The sequence below is a fragment of the Barbus barbus genome (genome assembly GCF_936440315.1).
Source record: "Barbus barbus genome assembly, chromosome: 20".
NCBI lineage: Eukaryota > Metazoa > Chordata > Actinopteri > Cypriniformes > Cyprinidae > Barbus > Barbus barbus.
This window is the reverse complement of record NC_136748.1, coordinates 14,000,206-14,019,429: the sequence shown is the minus strand read 5'-3', so window position 1 is coordinate 14,019,429 and position 19,224 is coordinate 14,000,206. Positions and strand designations below refer to the sequence as shown.

General features: G+C 36.5%; 3 protein-coding genes across 4 annotated transcripts; 2 read left to right on the top strand and 1 right to left on the bottom strand.

Annotated features, from left to right (window-relative positions):
* The first annotated feature begins 529 nt into the window (after positions 1 to 529).
* Positions 530 to 9,126, top strand: LOC306886418 (putative pre-mRNA-splicing factor ATP-dependent RNA helicase DHX32). Of its 2 annotated transcripts, XM_079443507.1 has the most exons (12): positions 530 to 610; positions 706 to 979; positions 1,311 to 1,504; positions 1,937 to 2,315; positions 3,086 to 3,316; positions 3,440 to 3,533; positions 4,118 to 4,267; positions 5,584 to 5,775; positions 6,011 to 6,151; positions 6,331 to 6,521; positions 6,854 to 7,044; positions 8,071 to 9,126. In XM_079443507.1, the coding sequence occupies exons 2-12, from the start codon at positions 731 to 733 to the stop codon at positions 8,249 to 8,251; spliced, it is 2,193 nt and encodes a 730-aa protein (XP_079299633.1). In that variant the 5' UTR covers positions 530 to 610; positions 706 to 730; the 3' UTR covers positions 8,252 to 9,126. The 2 variants fall into 2 exon arrangements, with proteins under 2 accessions (XP_079299633.1, XP_079299634.1); XM_079443508.1 differs by having other exon boundaries at positions 540 to 979.
* Positions 9,127 to 9,317: 191 nt separating this feature from the next.
* On the top strand, positions 9,318 to 11,792 carry LOC306886061 (uncharacterized protein). Its single transcript, XM_079442925.1, has 3 exons — positions 9,318 to 9,953; positions 10,125 to 10,168; positions 10,858 to 11,792. The coding sequence occupies exons 1-3, from the start codon at positions 9,558 to 9,560 to the stop codon at positions 10,955 to 10,957; spliced, it is 540 nt and encodes a 179-aa protein (XP_079299051.1). The 5' UTR covers positions 9,318 to 9,557; the 3' UTR covers positions 10,958 to 11,792.
* An 832-nt stretch (positions 11,793 to 12,624) lies between these two features.
* Positions 12,625 to 17,304, bottom strand: LOC306886335 (Krueppel-like factor 11). Its single transcript, XM_079443374.1, has 4 exons — positions 17,010 to 17,304; positions 15,602 to 15,856; positions 13,763 to 14,555; positions 12,625 to 13,671 (listed from the first exon to the last, which is right to left on the bottom strand). The coding sequence occupies exons 1-4, from the start codon at positions 17,049 to 17,051 to the stop codon at positions 13,376 to 13,378; spliced, it is 1,386 nt and encodes a 461-aa protein (XP_079299500.1). The 5' UTR covers positions 17,052 to 17,304; the 3' UTR covers positions 12,625 to 13,375.
* Between the last annotated feature and the right edge of the window lie 1,920 nt (positions 17,305 to 19,224).

Genomic DNA, 19,224 nt, shown 5'->3' with positions numbered 1-19,224 from the left:
ACTAACTTAATAAAAAAATTAATCATTTTAAGTCATCTTGAGGCCCCCTAGTGGGCCCTGGCCCTCTGGTTGAGAACGTTTGAATGTAGATTATTAATAAAGTCTATTCGTTCTTTCTTTTCTTTTTTTTTTCTTTTTTTGTAATTTATGTGTCCACATTCAGTTTGTTGCAGTTATGATTCAGCTGATTAAACATGAACCTGTAGAACGAACCTAAACACACTTGAATTTACAACAAACAATTCTATAAATTAACTTACAGTCCATGGTTAAACATTTGCATGTTTTAATAATTTATTAAAATGAACTCAGTTTCATGTCTTGATAAAACTGTCAAATTAATTTTTTGTTGTTGTTGTTGTTAGCATTTCTGCTATTAAACTAACTTTTTAACCATTTGGTAAATCCTTAATACACTTCAAAAGCTCTTACTAGAAGTTGATGACTCGAGAGCGACCCGATTCAGTGCAATTTCGGTTCTCGGTTCATTAAAAAGATCCGATTCAAAAGAATGATTCGTTCACGAACCGGACTTCACTGAGCGGGACAACTGATGACACAAAGAATCTGCATCTCCTGAGCGCGGGTTCCTAAAACTCATCTGGAGGAGGTAACCTGTTTAAGACCATATAAGTTATATGTCACATAATTAATAGAGCGTGATTCGGTCGATTTGTTCAGTTTGATTTATTTGTGCAACTGAAGAGAGAAGCGTATTAGGAGGGCAACGATGGAGATGGAGCTCTCAACAGATGTGGATAAACTATCTGAAACCAGCGAAACTCAAGATATTGACACGGATGATCTGCTGGAGTTAAATCAGTTCGACGGGCTCCCTTTTTCTTCAAGATATTACACACTATTAAGAGAAAGACACGGTCTGCCGGTGTGGGGAGCGAAAAGCGAGTTTATGGACAGTTTGATGAGCAGCCAGATTGTGATAGTTACTGGCACAGCTAAAACTGGACAAAACACTCAGGTGAGTTTATATGTTATAGCCTAGTGTGTTTATTCATTTTATATCCGTTTACATAAATAGGCTATATTAATATTTTATTTGGTATTTTAAACGGCTATGTTCAGGATGAATTAGGGCTGAATTATGAACTTCAGTTACTTTTAGAGGGAATTTATTGAATATTTTTTCATTAATCTCAATCTTTTATATTAAAGATCACATAGTATAATGCAGAGATGCAATCTATTCATAGTTCATTTATCACTGAAAGTAGCAAAACTATCTTATTTGTGGGTATTTTATTTCTGAATAGCCTTACAGCATGTGGTTTTCTGTGTTAATCTTCATTTAGATCCCTCAGTGGTGTGCAGAGTTTTGCCTGTCAGTGCAGTATCAGAACGGCATGGTAGTGTGCACTCAGATTCATCAACAGAGCACGGTGGAACTGGCCCTCCGTGTGGCTGATGAGATGGACGTCAACATCGGCAATGAGGTTGGATACAGCATCCCACTTCAGACCTGCTGTTCCCCTGACACTGTACTGAGGTGTGTATATGATCCCTAGGCATGTAAAGTCAGCACAGCATTATTTTGGTCATTTTCCCTGGACTTTTTTATTTTTTTCATTCAATTCTGCAATCTGCCCCTCCCCCCTTCATTACAACCGCACGTGCATCTCCTTTTCAGGGGCACCTGTCTATCTAAACAATATAAAAGCTAACAAAAGGCTGAGGGGGCTCGGTCTGGGGGTCTCCATGGCAGCTGCCGTGTTTCCTTACTGCCCATATGCTTCATCAGAGCTTTCAGAGCAGCCATAAGTCAGTCTGGCGAACAAAAGAGCCGAACAGTGATTAGAACAGCTGAGAGGGTCTGACTTAATGAAAACACAGAAAATTCCCAGAGTAAATTATCATCCAGTCACGTCTGCTTGTATTTGCACTCTTGAAGAGGCCTGCGGTGACATCTGTTGCTTTGCAGATACTGCACAGATGATGTGTTGCTCCGGGAAATGATGTCGGACCCCCTCTTGGAGCAGTGTGGCGTGGTGGTCATTGATCAGGCCCAGGAACGCACCGTTAGCACAGACCTGCTCCTCGGGCTGCTCAAAGACGTGCTCCTCACGCGGCCAGAGCTCAGGCTGGTCATCCTCACCGCCCCTCACTCTGCTGAGAAACTGCTACGTCACTATGGAAGTGTGCCTCAGATCCGGCTGGATGGGCCGCAGCCGTGCGAGGTGGTGTACGGTGGTGGGAGAGGAGGTGTGAGGGATTACCTCTGCTCTGCTCTTAGACTGGCTCTGGAGATACATCAGAATCAAAAGCATGGAGACATTGTGACATTTCTGGCAACTGAGCAAGTAAGAGACATTTAAACATTAATAGGTCAACTAGTCCTAAACTTTTGTAATAGTTTCAATTTTGTTGACATTTTTAAAATATTTATTATTTATAAATCATTTTATTAATGAACAAATAAATGTCATTCTTTGCATAATATAATATAAGACAAATTATTTGTAGTATTTTTATTGAAGGAAGAGTGACGTATTATTACATACAAAAAGAGTTAACAATGCTCCTCTTGATTTAAAAAATTTTCCGCCTTATAATGTAATATAATATAATACTGTTTTTTATATATAATTAATGAGTATTTATTGTTTCTATTTCTAAAGTAAATTTTGACATTAATTTATTAATACATTAAATATATTTTTTATAAGTTGGTATTTTATTATAATTAAATATATAATTTCCTGTGGTTTATGTGGGTAAACAGACATAAAGTACTTTACATATATATATATAATATTTTATGTATTAAATAGATACTGATTTGCATTTAAATGTATTATGTAATTATATATATATATATATATATATATTTAATTGTTTCATTTTTTTGTGTGTATTTGTATATATGTTGTATATATTAAAAATTCTAATTATTTATAAATTAATAATTTACTGTTAGCCCAGGCAATGGGCAGATTATTATTTTAATGGATCCTTAGTTTTATGTCACATAAATGCCAACCTGCCTTTCTTCAGGGAATTGTGCATAGAACAGAAGATGGTCCCATTTCCATGGCAATAGAAAGTTCTCTTTCTCTTCTTTTTTTTCAAGGAGATTGAATGTGCCCATGCCATTTTGCAGAGAGAGGGTGCCAACCATGCATTGTCTCATGGCAAGCTGGTGCCTGTGTCTCTGTGCCCTGAGCAAGGAGACAGTCCCTCAGTGCTCTCTGAGGAGAGTAATAGTAGGAGAGTCTTCCTCACCTGCAGCCCCAGTGAAGATTTGTTCTGGGCTGTTCACAGCATTCGCTTTGTGATTGATGCTGGAGTGCAAAAAAGATATGTATGTAGTGATTTTGTTTTTATTTTGAACTTTATAGATACTAGTCCTTATTATGAACTCTGTGTTTTATACTGTAAACATTTTGATTGGTGGACATGAAAGACTGATATTTTATTGTGACAGGTGTACAATCCTAGAATCAGAGCCAATTCCATTGTTATTCGACCAATCAGCAAGAGCCAAGCTGAAAGCCGCAAACAACTCGCAGGCCCAACAGGTGAGCACTTTGTGCTTTTAAAAAACAATTCTAAAACTGTACACACATTAACATTCGAAGATTTGGGTTCAGATTTATTTTCTTGAAAGAAATTAACACTTTTATTCAGCTAGGACACACTAAATTGATCTAAAGTGACAGCAAAGACATTCATACTGTTACAAAAAAAAATTATTTTATTTTAAATAAATGCTGTTCTTTCAAAGAAAAAAATTATCATGTTTTTCTACAAAAATATTAAGCTTCATAACTGTTTTCAACATTGATAATAATTAGAAATGTTTCTTGAGCAGCAAATCAGCTAATTGTAATGACTTCTGAAGGATCATGTGACACTGAAGAATAGAGAAATTATACTGTATTAAAATAGAAAACCATTCTTTTAAATGTTAATAACATTTCACAATAGTATTAATTTGACAGAATTTTGACTAAACAAATGCAGTCTTGGTGAACATAAACAAAAATATTTAAAAAGTCTTACCAACCCCAAACTATTGAATGGTATGTTTACTTAAAATTAAAGTTTCTTATAATTGTTGGCATGCACTGAATCATATGCCTGAAATGTTTTATTTTGGCAGGCAAGTGTTTCTGTTTGTATCAAGAGGACACATCACTTCCTGCTGAGAGTGTCCCTCATATTCTTGAGTCTGACATCACTTCGACTGTGCTCTTCCTGAAGCGCATGGAAATTGCTGGCCTGAGCCACTGCGACTTCATTGACAGACCAGGTGAAGTCATACGATATATCAATTATCTTTCAATTTCAATCAAGTCTCTTAAAACACAGCACTATATTAAGGCACATATACAGTTGCTATGTGGTTACTTCCAAATCAAAATAATCCACAAGTAAGTCTGTAAATATGGCTTGGGATCCGCCTTCAATGTAAATTTAGGTGATTTTTTGCACTACTCATAAAATATTGTGTATTCTGTGTAGCTACACTGATTTTAAACAGTGAATGTATTTTTCACATATTGAAGATAATCACATTAAATTATTCATAGAATCTGAGCAGTTCATCTAAACACAAACAAGTTGTTCACTATCCGCTGTTTACAATAGCCGAGCAAAGCTGGGATCGGCCAGGTTCTCTTGGCTCACAGTAAGGGTGCAGATGGGCCTGTCCTGTATTAAGAGGTGGTGAGCCGTGTGTTAGCTGAGCCGACAACACTCTGACTGGGTTCATTGTTCCAGAGATAACCTGCTTCCATAACACGCACCAGTCAGATGAGCAGCATCATTAGTGGAGCTACGACAACAGCATTTCTGTGAAAACATCATGGTGGGATGAACTAGATGAACTTGTTTATCTCATAATGCAAATATGTGAGGCGCTTTTGTTATGCCGCAAATTAGTGAAAGTTCGTTGTCTGTTTACTGTCTGCACTGTCGCCAACAGGCATTTCTATAAGAAAAATGCATTGCAGATAACAGATGATACTCAGTTGACTTATTCTAACAATAATACTAGTTGGTGTTTTTTAAAATCACCTATAGATTTAACGACTTAGTTAATGTTTTGTTCATATTTTATTGAAATGAACTAGACAATCACACTATTAATTTTTAATAATGTTGATTAACTTCATTTATTTAGGTCAGTTGAGTATTGTTTTAGTTTTGTTTGAATTTATTTTAAGTTTTAGTTTGGTATGTGCTTTTGTAACTATTAGTTTTTTTATATTTCTATATAAAAATATTTATTTCTTTATTTAATTTTTATTTCAGTTTTAGTATAGTATTTCAACTCAAAATTATTTTATTACAGTTAGTTGTCAAGGCAGTTGACATTCATTTTAATAGGTTTTAGTTTTAATTAACAATAGCAAAACTGGGTCAGTTTTTTTTTTTTTAATTAGCCAATCAAAAAAAAATTATTATATATATATATATATATATATATATATAGACACACACACATACTTTTATTATTATTATATTAAAGTATATTATTTTTCTAGAATAGATTAATAGCAAACTTGGAAAACATTTATTCACATTTTAAAACATATTAAATATTTTTTTTCACTATTATGATAGATCCAGAAGGCCTGATGCAAGCTTTAGAGGAACTTGACTATCTTGCTGCTTTGGATGATGACGGAAATCTGTCCGAGATTGGAATTATCATGTCAGAGTTTCCTCTGGAGCCACAGATGGCTAAGACTTTGCTTGCGTCTTGCGAATTTGACTGTGTGAGCGAAGTGCTGACCATCGCTGCCTTGCTAACAGGTAATCCTGTCTCAGTACAATCCACTCAACAGCTGTACCACCATGTGTCTGTGTTTCCATTATGTCTGTGCTCCATTCAGTTATATTTGGAACTCATGTCAACTCACAGTTGTTGTACTTTCAATTTAAGCATACATTTAAATATTAATTAAAATAAAACACCAAATTATTATTAAAAATATATTTACAAATACATGTATGACTGATTATAAACCTTTTTCTCTTTTTTATTTAGCTCCGAGCAGTTTTCTTACACCCCCAGTGGAACTGAGACAGAAGGCCTTACAGTCTCAACAGAGGTTCCAGCATGCAGAGGGAGACCACTTCACCCTTATTAACATCTTTAATGCTTACAAATATGCTAAGGAAGGGCCATGTGAGTGATTTTTGTGCATTAAAGCAATTAATTGAAGCCGCCTAAATCTATAATCCACGTGCATATCCATTAAGAGCCATTATTGTGAATTTATCAAGACAGTAAACAGTAGCTGACTAACACAATCTATCAATTATAATATATAAAGTGTTGAATTTGAATTCACATGTGTATTTCAGACTCTAATGTGGAACGATGGTGTGAAGACCATTTTTTCAGTCTGTCTGCTCTTCAGACAGCGGATGCGATATGCTCTGAGCTAACAGAAATCCTGAAACGGCTAGAGCTGCCAGTGTCTTTACCTGCATTTGGCTCTAAAAGCAACAGCTTGAACATCAAACGTGCCCTACTAGCTGGCTTCTTCATGCAGGTATGGATATATAGAAATCATATACAAAATAAAAATTGTAATATATTGTTGTGCTTTGCTCAAAGAATGTTCAAAGGTCAGAGACTGTCTGAAACTGAACTAGAAAGAGGATTAATCTCTTTCCAAAGTGCACTGTGTTAATGCACAACAGTGGAAATGGGTGCACTAATTCTCTTTCAGATTATTGCATTGGCGCAGTAACGTCTGTGATGAAGGCAGATTAGTAAACGGCACAGTGGTTTACAAATTTAGTGTGTTCAGTGTTTCTCAAACCCTGCCTGTGTGCTGTTCTAATGCATTTTCCATTGTTTAATCTCTGTGGGGTTTTCTAGGTGGCGAGGGACATTGATGGGTCAGGGAATTACTTCATGCTGACCCATAAACATGTGGCTCAGATCCACCCGCTGTCTGGCTATGGAAGTGAGATGCACAAGAAGAACTTGCCGGAATGGGTTCTGTATCATGAGCACACGCTGTCAGAGAACAACTGTATCAGAACCGTCTCTCAGATCTCAGCACATGAGTATGTACTGGATCATCTGCTTTGTCTAGAACTAAACTACAGAATTAATACTCACAATGAAAATATCTCCAGCTGTATTTCTTTCAGAAAGTGACTTCATTATTCTGCTCCGTTCATTCCGATTGAATAATTAAAGACAAAAGCTCCATACTGACTGAACAGATACAGTACTTTGCAGTAGTTTATCTGCTTGTGATAGAGCAAATGTATCTTGTGATAAAACAACTACTTTATGAGGTGCCGATTTTATATGAATTTGTACAATTTGATTTGTATAAAAGCATACGATTTTTAGAATCAAAATAAGAAGGTCCACCCCTAAACCTAGCCATCAGTGGGGAGTAAGCAGATTGAACAAAAAATGTACGAATGAGATCATATGAATTCCTAAGAAAAAGCCACTTCTTCACATCAATGTATAACAGTTTATTTATAACCCTCAATGTATAACAGTTATGAATTTCCATGAGAGACAAGTAAACTTTCGAAGTGTCTGATTTATTAATCATGTCACATTGCTAGAGGTTTTAAATGCATTGTTTAGAATTACAAATTTATTATCGTTTGAAAGTATATAATTGAAATGAAAAATAAAGATTTTGTTTGTGAAAAAAAAAACATCAATATCATAAAATAATATAATCAGTAAAACAACTAAGAAATTAAACAACTAAAAAATTAAATGCATAAAACATGCACTTATTATTATTATACTTTGTTTATATAAAATATTAATGGTAATTTCTACATTTATCTATTTTTTAATATATATCTTCCTTCTCTCCTTTCCTCTTTTATCACCTATCAATTATTTCTATCTATTGTAATTGTAAATGATCAGTCATTAATAATGTCTCAGCAATAATTTAGTTTAGCTTACAGTCTTTTATAATCAAATTCTTTTGTTTCATTTAAAATTTCCTTCTGAAGCTAGCAAGCCATTTACTCTTTTTATTTCAACCATTTAAACAGTTTGTACTTCCATGCTTTGTAATCATGTTTTCTTTTGCTGTTTGCTTGTGACAGGTTCATTCAGATGGCACCGCAGTACTTCTTCTACAACCTGCCACCTAGCGAGAGTAAAGACCTACTGCAGCACATTATCGATCACGGTTCAGCTGTCCCATCTAAAGGCAAAAGGAAATCCCAGACCCCCAGCAGCCCTGCCAGTGAAGAGCAGAGCCATGAGCGCTGTACCATACAATGACTGAGGAAATAGAATGCCTCGCCATGTTCTTACCATGACAACAAACAGGATGCTTACACTGCTGGTCTGTTACACAGTAACCATGGAATTTCTGAGGCACAGCGAGGAATCCAAATTAGTTTGACTGATTAATCAATAATGATGAAAAGAAAAGATGTAATCTGTTGCTTAAATTCAAAGGGCAGGGGGGGAAACATTTAGCGTGCCCCCTTTTTCACAGTGCCCAGGACAATGCTTGTAAGTAATAGCAGTTTGTACAGTTTGTCTTCTTTCTGCTGAATTAATAGCAATTTAAATAACCTACTGCTGTGCAGTAGTTAATGAATAAACAGTCGTTGACTTTATGGTGTCTAAAATGTGCTTTTAAAACTGTAGCTACTAGTTAGCATTTTACATAATATATAAAAAATAGAATGTATGTTTATTTGCTAGGTATTTGTTCAGCTAATATTTTTTATTAATCCTACATTCACTGTGATAGTTTACATAAAATAAGAAGTGTAAAAGTGTATTTGACTTTTTTTTATAAGTTATAGTTCTTTTTTGCCAAGATCCCCCCCCCCCCCCAAACTTCTTATACTGAATAAAGTCCTAAAATGTTCTAAAATGATCTAGAACGTAATTGATCATATCTATTATCTATTGTTACATAGTGTACACTTGCCAAATATCACTGCAACTTTCGATTCTGATAATATTCATGTTTCACATCACATTGAACACTGAAGATAAATCAAGGGAGTCATTTTAAAACATAAGCAGAAAATGGTGACGATATGTTGTCGTTTATTTGTGTTTATTTATGATGATGTTGGATATTGATGCATTGTATATATTTGACATTTGATTCAATAAAAGCCACATTCTTGTATTACAGTTTTAATTGATTTAATGTTTTAGTGTGTTGTGAGAAACAGACATTCTCGCAATGCAGCTGTTCTAACTACAGATCCAGTTCACTCGTATTATTATTACAGATGGCAGAGGTGGACGCGACGCTTGCAGTTATTAGTAAACAAAGTTTTTGATTGGTCATTTGAATGCCGACGTCATCCACAACTCTGGCAGCGCGTGCTTTTCTCTGATTATGAGAGAGAGCCATGTAGTTTTTCGTTGCGTCGCTGTTTGCAACAAATGCAGTATTAAATCTAATAATACAAAAAGAAGACTTTACGGATTTTGCGCGTTATTTTTTTCTAAAAGGTCTATTTTATCTTGTTATCAGCTACTCGAATAGTCTGCGCTTGTAGGCATGTGGAAATTGGCATATTTCACAACGATGGCGTGGAAATGTTTCATCTGAAAGATGGGGATATCAAAAAGCAGAATGAAAAAAGTCGCACCTGTGTCAGTTACAGAGGAAACCGTCTGTAGCAGCGGCATTCGACGCGATGAAGATCAGTTGTTTGGTCCCTCAAACACCAAAGCTTCATATCTGCGTGTGTCCATCAGAAGGAGAGCCCAGGCAGACTGTCACAGTGAGGGGCAGGACGCAGAGGAAGTGGACAGAATCCTCGCTGAGTGTGACAACACTGATATATCACTGAACAGGACTTCTTATAAGATGCCAATGTTTGGATCGAAGTCTTTAGGGCTTTACTATTACGCCAAAGGCCAAGACTGCAACAACGCTTACAGTGGCAGCACACGTGACAAAAATGAAATGAACACAGTGAACATACCAACTTCTATTCATGAAAAGGTAGGACTGCTGTTCATTTTTAAAGTTGTCCCATTAAAATGCTATGGTTTCTTCTTTTTCCGTTCGGCCAATGACAAAGCAAACTAGAATCAACAATAAATTATTAATAGAAACTATTAAAGCCCTTAAGTAAGGAATACCTATCTATTTCCTGGCTTAATTTCTCCACAGGACCTGCTGAACTGTGCCTACATAGAGAGCACAGCAACAGCTTCGTAAGTGTATTCCATCAATTATTGATCTGAACTTAGTGACACACATCAAGAAGTTAGCTTGTGTCCAGTGCCATGCTGGTCTGTAATGTTAATTAAAAAGAAAAATAAATATTTATGCATTAGCCTACATTGTACAATACATTTTATAATTTGATGACTTTTGATGTCAATAATGGATGTGTTTTCATTTTAGATGAACATTCCTGTACTAACTGTGAAATCCTCTCTTTTTATTTTTAGAGGCTAATTAAAATAAAAATTAATATTGATAGTGTGGTAACACTTTACGGTAAGGTCCTATTAGTTAATGTCGGTTAACGCATAAAGCATCTTTGTCAATGTTAGTTAATAAAAATAAAAATAATCAGTTAGTTCATGTTTGATAATCAATAATATTAACAGACACAACTTTTGATTTTAACAATGCATTAGTACATTTTGGAATTAACATTAAGATTAAGAAATGCTTTAGAAGTATTTGTCACTGTTAGTTCATGTTAACTAATATTAACAAATGTAAGCTTATCTTACATGCATTTTATCATTTGATGACTTTAGATCCCTATTGAAAATGAAAAAGCACTATTGACATATTTTACTTGTATATTTTACAATACTTTTGATTTTAGATGTCTAATGCATAGCAAAATCCCTTTATTAGCCATAAAAATCCTCTTTTTGTTATTTAGAGGCTCTGGAATTGGTAGTGGTTCATCTGTGGCCTTGCCTATCATGTATGATGCTTCAGAAGAGGACCTCATGAACACAATCGAGAGGGAGTTTGGTTAACAACCACGATGATCTTCTGAGACTACAAAGAAAAAGAGAAAATATGTATGAGAAGGATTATTGATAAATCACCAAAAAGTATGCATCATTTTTATATTAACCACTGATGTTTTGGCATGAAATGTTTGATTTTAAGACATATACAGGCCTGCCTATTGATTTCATTTACCATGCTATTAAGGCTGCTATAGAAGCCTGTTATTCTTTGAGAGATTGTATATGCCTTATCCAGTTTATTGTCATTTATTCTAATAAAATAGGAAGGAAATAAAAAAATATAGGCTATACTTTGCTTTTGACATTTTTTAAAGAATAATATTCCGTAAAGCAGCTTGCCTGAGAGAAAAACATATGGAGTGGATAATTTAGTTCCATTTCCTGACCACATTTCCAAACTCCTCCACCCGTCTAAGACAGGAATGCACATCAGCAGTTTTAGTGGCTCCATGGAGGCCCCTTAACTGCCCTAAACTACCCTGATGTATGTTCACCAGATTGAATAGTCTCCAAACTGCTGAATACAATTTCTTTTAAGGCACACTATGAAACTCATGCATATACTGTTATGTATTTTACCTTTGGAAATAATCTGGTGATGTGTTGCTTTCATTAAAATAATTTGGTTCATTTTAGATAGACCCTTTAAGTAGCAATAACAACTACATCAAAACTAAATGGCTCCTAAATTTAATTAATGTCTGTTAAAAATAAAAAAGCTGTCTATATCGTATTTTCTTTCTTTCTGACAATTTAGTAGGATGGAGACTAAAATCGGCATGAAGACAGTCTCAAATTTCCCCATTGGGGACAATAAAGTGTATTGAATTGAATTGTCACTATGTCTAAAAATATTTGATGTTATTCTTGTATTGAGTGATAAGCAAATTACCCAACAAGACAAAGGTAAATGTGGCCTATCTTTTAAATTTTAGATAGATAGATAGATAGACAGACAGACAGACAGATAGATAGATAGATAGACAGATAGATAGACAGATATAGCATAGCATATATGTATAGATATATACATATATATTGCCTTCATACGCGTTTGAGATAAAGAATAAAAATGACATTAAGCTATTAATCACACGGAGTCGCTGTTGCTGCATTATTGGACAGATGATTAAATGCTCGTGGTTGGAGAAAGTCGGTCAGTAAGGCAGGAGGTGGGACACGGTTCTTAAAGTTGATTGGTCGCGCCTTCCACTTCCACAGTTTGTCTTGTAATCTGATTGGTCCTCGTTTAAACGCAGTAGTCGAGTGCGCCACTGCATATTTTCCATTAAAAAACGTGACAGTGGTTTGAGCAATTATAGACATCCGGTCTTAATCTCTTGAGGGAACATTAATATTACCTGAAAGCACACGATTTATGTCCTGCCTGTGGTAAGCAATAACGCACAAAAACAACTTTTTTTTTGTTTTTTGTAATTTCACAGTGTCCTTTCCAAAACTAACAGGCATACGCTGCTAACGTTATATGTTGTTTTTCCACATCGGAACTGCATGTGTTTGGCAAATAAATAGAGCTTTTCGTCTGGATTCAGGGCCTTATTACTGACACATAAAATGTGACTTACAAAAATAAATATTTTAATATTTAAATATTTATATCTTGTGAGAGAAGGAATAAATAATAAGGACATCTTTTAAAACATGTAACTGAAATTTCTTAGTATGCGTCTTTATTTAAGGGAGTTTCTTTTAAATTACTTTGGGACATTTGTGCTGACGGTAAACAAAATGACTTGTATCAACTTGCTGCTGAGATATGAATTAGCGGTGATGCATGAGACAAAAGATCTAGTCATGGACCTCACGAATCTGACAGGAAGTGGATGCATCATGGGTGTGTCAGCAATGTGAGAGTGGAAGTTCAGTTACAGCCAAGAGCAGCGAGAAGCAGAACTGAACTACAGCCAGAACACACCATCCCAAAACAACAGAATTGCTGAATTTTTCTACTGCCAGATTTAAGCTATTTAGTGCTTAAGAAAATGACAAAAACACATTTAATCGTCATAGTTTAATAATAAAAAGGTATTAAATAAAAGTATTATGATAGTCACAGTGTAGATAATTATCCACATATACATTTTTACATATTTTCCTTTTTTCAATTTTGTGTAGTTTAGCATACATTTCCATTAGATATATAAATGTATACAAAAACAAAGAAAAAGGAAGAAATTTTAAGACAAGCATAGTACAAAGACTTTGGCAAAAGAGTGCATAAATCTTTTACACAATAGTAAACAAAATGTTCCATTGCAGAGTGCGAAATATGTGCAGCAAAGAAGACAGGAGTCCAGTGCATAATCACGTTTTGCCCATGAGAGAATCAGCAGCCTTGCCCTCATAAAGTGAGTCCCTGCATAACATCAGTGAGAGTCCAGTGTTCAGTCTCAAAGAAAGTCAGTTCGAGGCTGGCAGCAACATGCTGACCGGTAGTGCTGTGCCAGTGGGCAAGGCCTTGGCTGCGGTGATCTTGTTGAGGTTCCGCACCTCTGTTTGCCAAGATGGGATCTTCTTGGTGGTCATGTGTCGCCGTGCATGCTTGGTGAGGTGGTCGCTGCGCATAAACCGTCGGTCACACACCGGACAGACAAACTTCTTCTCACCCGTGTGTGTTCGCCGATGCCGGGAGAGCTCGTCGGATCGAGCAAATTTCTTATCGCATCCTTCCCAGTTGCAGCTAAAAGGTTTCTCTCCTGGAAGACAGAAGACTTGTTAGATGACCTACTTAACCTAGACATTAGAACATTGCATTACATAGTCTTATATATGCTAAACATTATTTACCTGTGTGGGTTCTGAGATGCGCCTTTAGGTGAGAACTTTTGAAATAGGTCTTCCGACAGCCTGGGAAACTGCAGACGTAGTTGCGCCTGCGGGAAAAGTCAACCTGAGTGACGCTGCTCTGTCCCGAAGGCACGTATACAGGTGCGGGAGCCAGAGGCAGGAGCTTGGTGTTGCCTAGGGTCATAACAGTCTGTTGGCACTGTGGAGCTGAAGACACCGGTGACTGCGGCATCACAAACATCACCGTCCCCTGAGGCACTGGTGAGCCCATCAGGAGCGGCTGTGGTAAGATAGACTTCACCCCAGGGCTGGGCTTCTGAATAAACGTGGCTGAGATGACTCCAGGTTGGGCCACCGGGAACATCTGGCATATGATTGGCGGACTAGTGGTTGGGGGCGGCGACTGAGGAGATAGTGTAATGGAGGGCTTATCAGACTTGGAAGGAAGTCTGCTGCTGTTTTGGCACATGCCTCCTGTTGGGGTTTCGGTCTCAGGCTGGCGGGACGAAGGAACTTTCTCAGTCTTTTGTGGGTGGACACCTTGTGGAATGTTCTGATATAAAGAGCTGTCGGCTGTGTGGCGTATTACACTGGTTGCTCTGCAAGGTGGGGGTGTGGTCTTTTCTGTGGGGTGCCCAGAAGAGGGCATCTGTGTGATGAAGGCCATGGTAGGGCATGCAGATCTCGGACTGGGGAGGCTGGGACAGGGCCGAGCCAGTGGGGAGGGGGGGGCTGGCACTATTGTGGTGTTGGAGGTGTCGGTAAAGCTGGGGCTGTGTGGTGGGGTCATGCACTGCAAGGAGAAAAGACAATTGGAGTTAAGCAGAGCACAATGTATTGGTACTATATCATTATAGTCAATATTAGAGTTTTTTTTTTATTTATTGGTATAATATTGGACATATAGACCAAAATTGTATTTTATTTTATTGTGCACACATTTAATTTTATTTAATAGTGCATGCAATTAATTACTTTTTACATTTTTATATATATTTTTCTGTGATCTAACACTCACACAAAGTTAATCGTTAAAAGCACTAATAATTTAATACTACTGTTAAATGTAATTTCTTAAATTGTGATTTTTAGGGATGCACCAATTAAAAAGGCCAATAATGGTAAGCTGATTTTTACCTTTGTTACAGCCGATAACCGATAAATGGCCGATATTAAAATTGAGTAAATAAAACTAAAATCAAACTTAAATTTTCACAAATTATAAACATTCTAATGTATATTATTTATATAAGATTTATATATTTAATTGTGCATGCAAATTTTCTGTTTATATTTAGAATTAATATATATTTTTAATAATGTACATTATAATGTTGTGATGTCAAATTCTTATAAATTTGGTTTTAGTATTTTATCCTTAATTTAATTTACTTTTTTATATGAAAAGTATAGGAATATCGGCTATCCACCACAATTATCGGCTTATCGGTATCAGACATTTAATTACTAAAAATCAATCTCTCTAAACAACTAAATCTCCTTGTGGAATTTTTTTATGGATGACTGGCTGTACTATTTTGTCTGTTAATCTCTCAGCATTATTATCGCACAGGTGATTTCTGTAATCACAGTGAAGGAGCCTGTGCTGAAGTTCAGTTGCAGATGTAGCTTATCTCAAGACTGCCACCTGTCTAGGGTGTCATATAACCCTCCCATAGTTTTCAGCAAACAAATCAGCTTCTGATAAGAGCTTTGTCCTATACCATGTGGAGCCAGAGGACCATGAGGTTCCCCGGAGTGAATGTTGACAAATTAAACAGAGTTTGAAGTGTACATATTTTACCTTCTAGCAGATAATTCCAACCAAAGAAGACTTACCAGTGAAGAGAGCGAGATAAAGTCCTTCGGGGTTTCCAGCGGTTCGGGGTGCAGGAGAGAATCGCAGGAGTCTGACGCTGGCGTGAGAGGGCGAGGTTTGAAGGCATTGGGTTTTGGAGACATCTGACTCCAGAAGCTCATATAGACCAGAGCTTCAGCAGCCTCAAGATCATTGTATTCCAGAACACTGCATGAAGAGTGCTCACTGTGCTTTCTCACTTCCAGAAAATCCTCACAGACCTCCATCCGAGCTCCCTGAGAAGAACCACAAGACGACAAAAAAACTAATGTAACGTAATGCGTTACAGGCGAAAGTAAGCCCTCTGGTTGTTTTGACACATACAGCTCAGCTGCTGAGTGGATCTGAATGAGTCTTTCTGTCTTTTATCTATTCATGGATCCAGAAGCAGTATGACAGTTTAACAGAGGAGCCCTTTTTAACACAGCCCTTCTGGAGGGACCCTCTATCACTAGACTGAAGTCACCTCCCACTGCCAAATAAAGCCAAAACAATGACGTGCTCACAAGCTGCCCATATGAAACGGCTGTGAGCAAAACTTGAAACCCCCTGACAGACACGGGAACAGCCAGAGGCTGGAAAACTTTGACTGACTGCAAGCCCCTCCCATCCGCTGCTCTTCAGAAAAATAACACCATTAGCCAGCAGCATCAATGTGTTTTTTTATTATTATTATTTACAGCAGGGTTATTAACAAGGTGCTGTACACTTGATTGACTTCTGTACAGTCTGCATATAGTGAGCAGTATGGTCATCTCAACCAGCCTCAATTCTTTATGTAATACAATGCACTGGTGGAATATTCAGTGGGATTCAAAAGACAACTTCTCTTCAGCATTTTTTATCATTTTGAATAAGAATCCCAGATCAGGGTGGTTTGGACAGCACTGAATATCAAATACCTAATGAATATTACAATAAAATTCTAATGTACACATAAATTAACAACAAAGGAGGTTGAGAAAAAACGCAATGAAATTAAATATAGCTACGCATGAAAATATAACGTCAAAACAATTAAAATGTTACATAATGATTACTTTCTTGCAGACGACGAATTGAGGGTTAAATGAGGCTAACAGGAATAACTGTGCCCACTGAAACTGAATGTTTGTATGCTACAAAAGAGCTTTGTTTATTCTCATAGGGCAAGTCAACTCAAGACGTAGGTGGTGATAGATGCATGTTTACAGAACTTCACAATGTTTCGATACATAGTAACATTTCGTGATGCTGAGATAAATAGTTACAATGTAACATTAAGTGAGAGTTGACGTAATGTGTTTCAGTTCCAATACCAGTTAAACACAATCAGCAATAATCATAAATCATAAAATAACGTCCATGACATACATGTAAATATTGTATAATTAAATATCCCGGTCTTACCCCACATAATTCCTCCATGTTAGAAAACTGACGTGTTGACATCTGCTCAAAACGTATGAAAAATAACTAAATGAAAAGTAGAGCGGAACAAAAGACACGGAGCTGCTCCGCCCGTTCAGTGACGCGACTCGCACCGGAATTCAGTTCGGCTTTACCAGCAGCTGAGTAAAACAAGCCCCAAAGAAAAAAGAAAACAAAATTCACAACAGTATGGCGGGTGGCAACACGCCACCAATGAAAAAACAAATGTGTGTGAGACCTTGACCAATGCTGTGAAGGCCGACGCGTGATCAGTGCGTGATAGGCGCGCGATTGGCGGAGCGGGGGTGCGTGGCTCCGGTGGGCGTGTGGAGGGAGTCAACAGTGACAGTGTAAACTCGCTGAACTGAGAGTCCGGAACTGGGCGAAAGGTCGCAGCCTTCAGGAGCCGTGTAGTAGTGAAACATGTTTGTGTGTCTGGTCAGCTTGAACATGTAAGGGCAATACACACAGCACGAGGAGCAGAAATAGTGCCTCAGACATGAAGAATCAATGACACCCTTACAACCAATCTATTGATGGCAATAAATTAATCATTTTAATAGTGATTAATGCTTATGCATCCATAACAAATGAGGATGAGTGGATTAGTGGTTTAACCATCAAGGAAGAAGAATTAAAATACTTTTCTTGTACCTTTTATATACATGCAGTAATAATAGTCTAATAAAAGGCCTAATAATATATATATATATTTAAATCACTGTAATTTAATTTCAAACCAATGTGTTTTTTATGGTTACTCCAAAAGGCAAACTATGTGCTGTCTTTAACTCATTTACTTTTGACTCATACCTGCAGGGTCTACAGAGGGTCATCTTTGTTTTTTGGTTTTCTGTTGCATTACAACAAAAAGTTTCATGCTCTTTTAGCTTTTTAGTGAGATCTCCAGTTTGCCTTTTTAATGTATTTTTGAACAACTTAATAAATAATTTCCAAAAACATAATTTACTCTTATAACATGATTGCACACAGATATGAAAGTGCAAATGTGAACAATGAAGTTCCAAGACCTTCCAGATGCTTATTAATAGAAACATGCATACATAACATTTTGTAGAGATTATCATTGCAAAAAAAAAAAAAAAGGTATTAATTTAAAGTATTTCAACTTAACATTATTAAAGCCATTTTATTAATTCCCATTCACATTTCCTGTTGCAATGTAATAGATTGTGTTCAAATCACAACATTAGGCCCCGGATGTTTACCCTCTATAAAGTTTAGTTATTATGCAATGACACTTAAATACGGAAGTTCTAAGCGGCCATGCATTATTATAATTTTTCTGTCTTATTTTCTCGTGATCACGACATGACATGAGTTGTTTTGTCGTTATCCCGACTTAATTTTCTCGTGATCTCGACATAACGAAAGTTGTTTTGTCGTTATCACGACTTAATTTAAAAAAACTTAAAACTTAAACATAAAAAAGAGCAACAACTCTTATGATACTGTGCTAGTACAATATAAACCGTTTTACCTCAATCTCTGGTCTGATTTGAACCCAGTTAAGGGCCTTTAGGTGAATGCAACCATCTCTATGTAACTGATAATGTGTTGAAAATCCTTCTGTCTTGCCTGAATTTAGTAGTATTTAAGTCACACCCTCTCTCTGAGGATGGGGTCACAGTAACTCATTCGTCTGCCTTCAGAATCAGTGACATTTAAGTGAGTCAATGTTAAACGAAATCATCCTGGAAAATGCCAGGATGTTCTGAACACGGTCCCTGTAGGTGACAGACGATGCTGTAAAAGTGCTGTAGATGAGGCTGTTCTTTGAAAGGAAAATCAGTTCAGGAAATGTCTTTTTCAGTCCCTGCTACAAATACACACTGATACTGACAGATTGAGCATGAACACTGCCAGGCTTCCAAGTATTTTATCTCAGTCATTTTAGTTGCTTACATTATGCATGAGTCTTTGAAGAGAATTTCCCTACAATGGGAGATATGAATGGAAAAATATGTTATGACTTCTACACCCCTAAATTGCATTATTAAAGCCAGTGAAATATTAATGAAATGTTATATTCATATGCAGAACCAGCATGAAGGTGGTTGAAAACCATTCACAGAACATTTGAACCTGTGTGAAAGAATTTTATGACTGAAGTTTAATGAATAAATAGTTAACACGAATACTGTATAAACAGACCCTAATAAAATAGATGTTC

Coding starts and splice junctions, on each gene's coding strand:
- LOC306886335 (XM_079443374.1), bottom strand. CDS start 17,051: ATGTCAACACGTCAGTTTTCTAACATGGAGGAATTATGTGGG. Junction 15,857..17,009: donor ACATGGAGGAATTATGTGGG/GTAAGACCGGGA, acceptor GGTTCTTCTCAG/GGAGCTCGGATGGAGGTCTG. Junction 13,672..13,762: donor GCATCTCAGAACCCACACAG/GTAAATAATGTT, acceptor TCTGTCTTCCAG/GAGAGAAACCTTTTAGCTGC.
- LOC306886418 (XM_079443507.1), top strand. CDS start 731: ATGGAGATGGAGCTCTCAACAGATGTGGATAAACTATCTGAAACCAGC. Junction 3,317..3,439: donor CTGGAGTGCAAAAAAGATAT/GTATGTAGTGAT, acceptor TTATTGTGACAG/GTGTACAATCCTAGAATCAG. Junction 6,152..6,330: donor ATATGCTAAGGAAGGGCCAT/GTGAGTGATTTT, acceptor TGTGTATTTCAG/ACTCTAATGTGGAACGATGG.
- LOC306886061 (XM_079442925.1), top strand. CDS start 9,558: ATGGGGATATCAAAAAGCAGAATGAAAAAAGTCGCACCTGTGTCAGTT. Junction 9,954..10,124: donor CAACTTCTATTCATGAAAAG/GTAGGACTGCTG, acceptor ATTTCTCCACAG/GACCTGCTGAACTGTGCCTA. Junction 10,169..10,857: donor GAGAGCACAGCAACAGCTTC/GTAAGTGTATTC, acceptor TTTGTTATTTAG/AGGCTCTGGAATTGGTAGTG.